Source organism: Pseudophryne corroboree, chromosome 3 (genome assembly GCF_028390025.1).
Source record: "Pseudophryne corroboree isolate aPseCor3 chromosome 3, aPseCor3.hap2, whole genome shotgun sequence".
NCBI lineage: Eukaryota > Metazoa > Chordata > Amphibia > Anura > Myobatrachidae > Pseudophryne > Pseudophryne corroboree.
In genome coordinates, this window is record NC_086446.1 from 1,630,593 (window position 1) to 1,639,125 (window position 8,533).

Sequence of the window (8,533 nt, forward strand, 5' to 3'; positions counted from 1 at the left end):
GTGGGGAGGGGCGACAAAGATGACAAGAGGTGCAGGCAAGTGGGAGGTAGCCTGATGGCAGTATGCAAGCAAAGCTGAGATGTTCACGGCATGAGGCAGGGGGGTGGAGGCGCGGCTTCAGCACTGGGTTATGCAGCGGGAGGGTATGCTTTGATGAAGGTGGGTTTTTAGTGCCCTTTTGAAGCTTTGCAAGGTCGGGGAGAGTCTAATGGAGCGGGGTAGTGCGTTCCACTGAAGGGGTGCAGCACGGGCATAATCCTGAACTTATGCATGGGAAGTAGTGACCTTGGATGGGAGCAAGCGAGGCCAGTGAGGAGAACATTGCAGTAGTCAAGTCATGAGATGACCAGTGAGTGGATGATGAGTTTAGTTGCACTCTGGGAGAGATATGGCCTGATACGAGCAATGTTGCGTAGCTGGAAACGGCAGGATTGCGCCAGAGCTTGAATGGGGTGCAAAGGAGAGGGAGGCGTCAAGAGTGACGCCCGAGCAGCGGAGTTGGGGAATGGGGGAGATGGTGGTGTTGTCAACAATGATGGAGATATTGGTCGGGGGTGTTCCTCTGGATGGGGGGAAGATGATGAGTTCAGTTTTGTCCATGTTGAGCTTTAGAGAGCGTTCAGACATCCAGGAGGAGATTGCGGAGAGGCAGCTGGAAACCTGAGAGAGGACAGAGGAGGACAGATCAGGAGATGAGAGGTAGAGTTGTGTGTCATCAGCATAGAGGTGGTATTGAAGGCAAAATGAGTTAATGAGCGCACCCAGGGAAGAGGTGTACAGGAAGAACAGAAGGGGTCCAAGGACAGAACCATGAGGGACACCAACAGGAAGGATGGAAGGTTGTGATGTGGTGCTGGAGGCAGACACAGAGAAGGAGCGGTTAGTTAGGTAAGAAGAAAACCAGTCAAGGATAGTGCTAGAGAGGCCAGCGTTTTGGAGTGTGCGGAGGAGAGGATGATCTACGGTGTCAAAGGCAGCAGAGAGGTCCAGAAGGATGAGCAGAGAGAAGTGGCCCCTGGATTTGGCCAAAAGCAGGTCATTGGTGACTTTCACCAGGGCAGTCTCAGTTGAGTGGAGTGGGCGAAAGCCAGATTTTAGTGGATCGAGGATGGAGTTGTCAGAGAGGTAGCTTGTGAGACGGCTTTAGACTAGTCGTTCAAGTAATATGGAGGCGAAAGGGAGAAGAGAGATGAGGCGGTAGTTAGTGGGTGATGAGGGGTCGAGGTTGGGTTTTTTGAGAATAGGTGAGACCAGAGCATGTTTGAATGGCAAGGGGAAGATGCCGGTAGAGAGGGACAGGTTAAAGAGGTGAGCAAGGTGGGAGCATGCAGTGGGGGGGAGGGAAGGGGGTCCAAGGGGCAGGTGGAGGGGGGGGGATAAGATGAGGGAGTGGATTTCCTTTTCTGAAGTGGGACGGAAGGAGGACAGGGTGGGATAGATGGAGGGGAGGGATAGAGGGGGCAGGGGGGTAGCAGAGGTGATGGTGGGAGATGTGTTGGATGTCCTCAAAACATGTTTCAATATGTGTTTCATTCCCAGCAGCTGGATGTAGCAGACGGAATGTCTCAGATAATCATCTCGTTTTATCTCAGAATTGTGAAATTGATGATGGCATCACCCAAGAGTCTCCTGGAGAAAACCCAAATACCCTAATTATTCATCCAGTACCTCACCGTGCAGATATATCATCTGATTCCTCTGATCATGGGGAATGTTCTCCTGATAACTCTGATATTGCTGCATCTGTTACTGCTCTGAGAGTAGATACAGAGTTTCCCTGTTCTATAGATGCCAAATGTTTTACACAGAGCACACAGCTTATTACCCATCAGTCACCTAAGGCAGGTGAGAGGCCATTTCCATGTTCTGAGTGTGGGAAATGTTTTACATTCAAATCAGCTCTTGTTACACATCAGAAAAGTCACACAGGTGAGATGTCGTATATCTGTTCTGAGTGTGGGAAATGTTTTGCTTACAAATCACATTTTGTTATACATCAGAGAAGTCACACAGGTGAGAGGCCATTTCCATGTCCTGAGTGTGGGAAAAGTTTTACATGCAAATCATCTCTTGTTCCACATCAGAGAAGTCACACAGGTGAGAGGCCATTTCCATGTTCTGAGTGTGGGAAATGTTTTACAGTGAAATCACATCTTGTTACACATCAGAGAAGTCACACAGGTGAGAAGCCTTATACATGTTCTGAGTGTGGAAAGTGTTTTACACTGAAATCAGAAATTGTTAAACATCAGAGAAGTCACACAGGCGAGAGGCCATATCCATGTTCTGACTGTGGGAAGTGTTTTACACAGAAATCACATCTTGTTACACATCAGAAAGGTCACATAGGTGAGAGGCCATTTCCATGTTCTGACTGTGGGAAGTGTTTTACACAGAAATCACATCTTGTTACACATCAGAAAGGTCACATAGGTGAGAGGCTATTTCCATGTTTGGAGTGTGGGAAGTGTTATATACAGAACTCAGAACTTGTTATACATCAAAGGAGTCACACAGGTGAGAAGCCATATCCATGTTCTGAGTGTGGGAAATGTTTTACACAGAAATCACATCTTGTTGCACATCAGAGAAGTCACACAGGTGCAAAGCCATTTCCATGCTTTGAGTGTGGGAAAAGTTTTACAGAGAAATCACGTCTTATTACACATCAGAGACTTCACACAGGTGAGAGGCCATTTCCATGTTCTGAGTGTGGGAAATGTTTTACAGTGAAATCACTTCTTGTTAAACATCAGAGACTTCACACAGGTGAGAAGCCATATCCATGTTCTGAGTGTGGGAAATGTTTTACACAGAAATCAGGTCTTATTACACATCAGAGAAGTCACACAGGCGAGAGGCCATATCCATGTTCTGAGTGTGGGAAATGTTTTACACGTAAATTAGTTCTTGCTACACATCAGAGATGTCACACAGGCGAGAGGCCATATCAATGTTCTGAGTGTGGGAAATGTTTTACACAGAAATCAGAGCTTGTTATACATCAGAGAAGTCACACAGGCGAGAGGCCATTTCCATGTTCTGAGTGTGGGAAATGTTTTACACAGAAATCTGAACTTGTTATACATCAGAGAAGTCACACAGGTGAGAGGCCATTTCCATGTTCTGAGTGTGGGAAATGTTTTACACAGAAATCAGATCTTGTTACACATCAGAGAAGTCACACAGGTGAGAGGCCATTTCCATGCTCTGCATGTGGGAAGTGTTTTACACAGAAATCAAATCTTGTTACACATCAGAGAAGTCACACAGGTGAGCGGCCATTTCCATGTTCTGAGTGTGGGAAATTTTTTACCCAGAAATCACATCTTGTTACACATCAGAGACATCACAAGTGAAGTTACTCAGGCGACACTTTTTATGTTTGCAAGTGAGAATATTATATCCAAAAGCATAAACCTCAGTAAGCTTAGTATGGCTCCTGTCACAGTCTCTATTGACCTTTCACATGACATTGTTTCAGTTACTGTACCATTTGCATTCTTGTTTATTTGTACATTTCCTTCTGAAACTTGACAGACAAGTTCCTAAAAATAAACTTCTCCACGATTCACATTTATGCAGCCAGTAGTCCTTGTGCCTGGAGGAAAGTGAGGCTATAAATGAGCATTTTGGGCCGGTGTGTGAGCTTCACGTAGCCACAATTCTAGCCATCCCTCTTGATTAAAATTCTCATGGCGGTATTCTTAGATTCCTCTTGTATGCTCCACCCCGTGCTCTCCACTGACTAGAACAGCCGCCATGACAGTACGCTATTCCAGAAGATCCAACTGACAGTGACATGGAATGGCCATTGCTCAATTCATATTAGCTACAATTGCATCTACTGTACCTGGCTATGGACCCATCCTACCCAGTAGCGGATCTTGCCACGGGCAAGCAGGACTTTTGCCCGGGGCGCCGCCTTCCGGAGGGCGCCGCACCATGGCAAGAACCGCTATTGTGCCCCGCTGTGTCTAGTTTCCCGTCGTTTGGAGTACCTTTGCTGTGCGGTGCGCGATGACGTCACCGCGCACCACACAGCATTGTGGGACTGACACAGACGCTAGTGGTCTTAATTGACCTCTAGTGTCTGTCTATGCTGTGCTATGGGAGAGATGTCATGACGTCTCTCCCATAGATCCGAGGAGAGGAGCGGTGCCGGCGGAGGTCTGCAGCGGTCGGGAATCAGGAGCGGATATTGTATTTTTTTTTCCAGCTGCGCTACAGGGGGCATAAATTAGTGTAACTGGCCACGCCCCGTATGAAGCCATGCCCCTATTTTTTACCCAGGGCGCCACAAGGGCTAGAACCGGCCCTGATCCTACCTACGGATGCCCATCTGAGACATCAACTCCAGGTGTAAGTCAAATGCATCTGAGCTATGGGCAACAGGGAATTGCTTGTAGTTAAATGTATCGATCAATATAGGAACTAAAACCCATTGTTATGGTGAGTGCAGAGCCTCTGACTTATAGGACAGTGTGACGGAGGCCCTCTAGGGGACGGAGGATACACAGGAGCTCGGGTAACAAATGCTGAAGAGGAAGAATGCTGTCAAAAATAGAAGTGTTAATAGTTTATTTTTCTCACGTCCTAGTGGATGCTGGGGACTCCGTAAGGACCATGGGGTATAGACGGGCTCCGCAGGAGACATGAGCACCTATAAAGACCTTTTAGTATGGGTGTGCACTGGCTCCTCCCTCTATGCCCCTCCTCCAGACCTCAGTTAGATCTTGTGCCCAGAGGAGACTGGGTGCATTACAGGGAGCTCTCCTGAATTTTCTGTTAAAAGAATTTTGTTAGGTTTTTTTATTTTCAGGGAGCTCTGCTGGCAACAGACTCCCTGCATCGTGGGACTGAGGGGAGAGAAGCAGACCTACTTCTTAAGAGTTCAAGGGCTCTGCTTCTTAGGCTACTGGACACCATTAGCTCCAGAGCCGGAAAAAAGAAGCCGGGTGAGTATGAGAAGAAAAGAAGACTTCAAGGCTGCAGAAGATTTCAGATCTTCCTGAGGTAAGCGCGCAGCAGTAAGCTGCGCGCCATTGCTCCCACACAACACACACACACATGGCACTGATGGGTGCAAGGGGGGGGGCGCCCTGGGCAGCTATAAACCTCATTACTGGCAATAAACAAGTTTATTAGGCTGCGGAGGCAGTAAATAAATGACCCCCCGCCATTTTTTGATTGTAGAAGCGGGACCGAAGCCCGCCGCTGGAGGGGGCGGAGCTTGATCCCTCAGCACTAACCAGCGCCATTTTCTCCACAGAAGCTGCAGGAAACACTGGCTCCCCGGACTTTCCCCTGCTGAAGCATCAGAGGGCTGAAAAAAGGAGGGGGGCACATTACAGGCGCAGTGTGTGGGAATAGATATATATATATATATAAAAGTGCTATCTGGGATTTTCCAGTGTCAGTTTGGCGCTGGGTGTGTGCTGGCATACTCTCTCTGTCCGAAGGACCTGGTTGGGGAATTGTCCCCTTATAGGTATATCCCTGTGTGTGTGGGGTGTCGGCACGTGTGTGTCGGCATGTCAGAAGCGAAAGGCTTATCCAAGGAGGAGGTGGAGCAGATGAGTGGTGTGTCCCCGTCGGTAGTGCCGACTCAGGAATGGATGAATATGTGGCATATGTTAAATGCAAGTGTAGTATCATTGCATAAGAGGCTAGAAAAAGCAAAATCCAGGGAGGCGTCAGGGGGTCAATCCTCGAATTGGACCGACTCACAGGGCCATTCGGGGTCTCAAAAGCGTCCCTTGTCACAAATTTTGGACACAGATACTGACACGGACTCTGATTCCAGTGTCGACTATGATGAAGCTAGATTGCACCCTAGGGTGACAAAAAGTATTCAGTGTATAATTATTGCAATAAAGGATGTTTTGCATATCACTAATGAACCCTCTGTTCCCGACATGAGGGTACACATATTTAAGGGAAAGAAGCAGATAATAAACTTTACCCCATCTCATGAACTTAACGAGTTATTTGAAACAGCTTGGGAATCTCCAGATAAGAGACTGCAGATTCCCAAAAGGGTTCTTATGGCGTACCCTTTCCCTACAGGTCAGGGCACGTTGGGAATCCTCTCCCACAGTGGACAAGGCTCCAACACGCCTGTCAAAGAAAGTGGCGCTACCGTCTCCAGACACAGCGGCCCTCAAGGATCCTGCAAAACGCAGGCAGGAGACTACATTAAAGTCTATTTATACACATACGGGTACCCTGCTCAGACCGGCAATTGCGTCGGCATGGGTATGTAGCGCAGTGGCAGCTTGGACAGTTACCCTGTCAGCTGACCTTGATACCCTAGATAGGGATACTAATTTGCTAACTTAGCACATATTAAAGATGCAATCTTATATATGAGAGATGCTCAAAGAGACATTAGATTGTTGGGTTCCAGAGCCAATGCCATGGCTATTTCAGCGAGACGATCCTTATGGACCCGCCTATGGACGGGTGATGCGGATTCAAAAAAGCATATGGAGGGTTTACCCCATAAGGGTGACATGTTGTTTGGGAATGGGCTCGCAGACTTGTTTTCCACAGCTACCACAGGTAAATCTACCTTTTTACCTTTTGTTTCCCAACAGCAAAAGAAAACTCCACAGTATAAGATGCAGTCTTTTCGGTCGCAATAGTCCAGAAGAGGCCGGGGCTCCTCCTTCCTTGCCAGAGGTAAGGGTAGAGGGAAAAGAACACCAGTTTCGGCTGGTTTCCAGGAACAGAAGTCCTCCCCGGCTTCTACAAAAATCCACCGAGTGACGCTGGGGCTCCCCTGTGGGAGTCCGCACCGGTGGGGGCACGCCTTCGACTCTTCAGCCAAAAGGTGCCCCTGCGCCGATTTTTTCAAGTCGGCCTTACCAGCTCCTACCCCAGAGTGGGAAGTAGTGTTAGCTGCAATACAAACGCTGTGTCAACAGCAAGTGATTATCAGGGTTCCCCCGAGCCAACAGGGAAAAGGGTACTTTTCGACCCTCTTTGTGGCCCCGAAGCCGGATGGTTCGGTCAGGCCCATTTTAAATTTAAAATCCCTAAACCTGTACTTGAATAGATTCAAATTCAAGATGGAATCGCTCCGAGCGGTAATATCCAGCCTGGAAGGGGGGGATTTTATGGTGTCACTGGACATAAAGGATGCTTACCTTCATGTCCCCATATATCCCTCTCATCAGGAGTACCTGAGATTCGCGGTACAGGATTGTCATTACCAGTTTCAGACGTTGCCGTTTGTGCTTTCCACAGCCTTGAGGATTTTCACCAATGTAATGGCGGAAATGATGGTGATCCTGTGCAGGCAGGGAGTCACAATTATCCCATACTTGGACGATCTGCTGATAAAGGCGAGATCAAAAGATCAATTACTGAAGAACGTATCACTCTCCCTGAGAGTGCTCCAGCAACACTGTTGGATTCTCAATCTGCCGAAGTCACAGTTGGTTCCAACAACTCGACTATCATTCCTAGGCATGATACTGTACATGGAACGAAGGAAGGTTTTTCTCCCGTTGGAGAAAGCCCAGGACCTCCAGAACATGGTCAGAGACCTGCTAAAGCAAAAAGAGTGTCATTTCATCAATGCACTCGAGTACTGGGGAAAATGGTGGCAGCCTACGAGGCCATTCCCTCCGGCAGGTTCCATGCGAGGACGTTTCAATGGGACCTTCGGGGACAAGTGGTCCGGGTCCCATCTACAAATACAAAAAAATAAGACTGTCCCCCAGGGCCAGGGTGTCTCTTCTATGGTGGCTGCAAAGTGCTCACCTTCTAGAGGGTCGCAGGTTCGGCATTCAGGACTGGGTTCTGGTAACCACGTACGCAAGCCTCCGAGGATGGGGAGCAGTCACCCAAGGAAGACATTTTCAATGACTGTGGTCAAGCCAGGAGTCCTGTCTGCACATCAACGTGCTGGAATTAAGGGCCATATACAAGGGCCTTCGACAAGCGGAGAGTCTTCTTCGACACCTACCGGTTTTGATTCAATCAGACAATGTCACAGCCGTGGCACATGTGAACCGCCAAGGCGGGACAAGGAGCAGAGTCGCGATGGCGGGAGCCACCAGGATTCTTCGCTGGGCGGAAATTACATAAGCGCTCTGTCAGCTGTTTTCATTCCGGGAGTGGACAACTGGGAAGCAGACTTCCTCAGCAGAAACGATCTACATCCAGGAGAGTGGGGACTTCATCAAGAAGTCTTTGCAGAGATAACGGGTCTCTGGGGAGTTCCTCAAATAGACATGATGGCGTCACGCCTCAACAAGAAACTTCGGAGGTATTGTGCCAGGTCCCGGGAGCCTCAGGCAATAGCAGTAGACACTCTGGTAACGCCATGGGTGTTCCAGTCAGTCTATGTGTTTCCTCCTCTTCTCATCACAAAGGTGTTGAGGATCATAAGACAAAAAAAGAGTACAGACAATACTCATTGTTCCAGATTGGACTTGAAGGGCCTGGCACTCAGCTCTTCAGGAGATGCTCACAGAAGATCCTTAGCCTCTTCCTCTAAGGGAGGACCTGTTACAGCAGGGGC

At 48.4% G+C, this 8,533-nt stretch overlaps 1 protein-coding gene across 1 annotated transcript in view; it reads left to right on the forward strand.

Annotated features, from left to right (window-relative positions):
* Positions 1–3,580, forward strand: part of LOC135056375 (uncharacterized) — a 113,731-nt gene extending 110,151 nt beyond the window's left edge. Inside the window, exon 15 of the mRNA XM_063961454.1 lies at positions 1,540–3,580. Within this exon, the coding sequence (XP_063817524.1) occupies positions 1,540–3,359 (1,820 nt within the window). The 3' untranslated portion in view covers positions 3,360–3,580. The remainder of the gene's footprint in view (positions 1–1,539) is intronic.
* Positions 3,581–8,533: the final 4,953 nt, after the last annotated feature.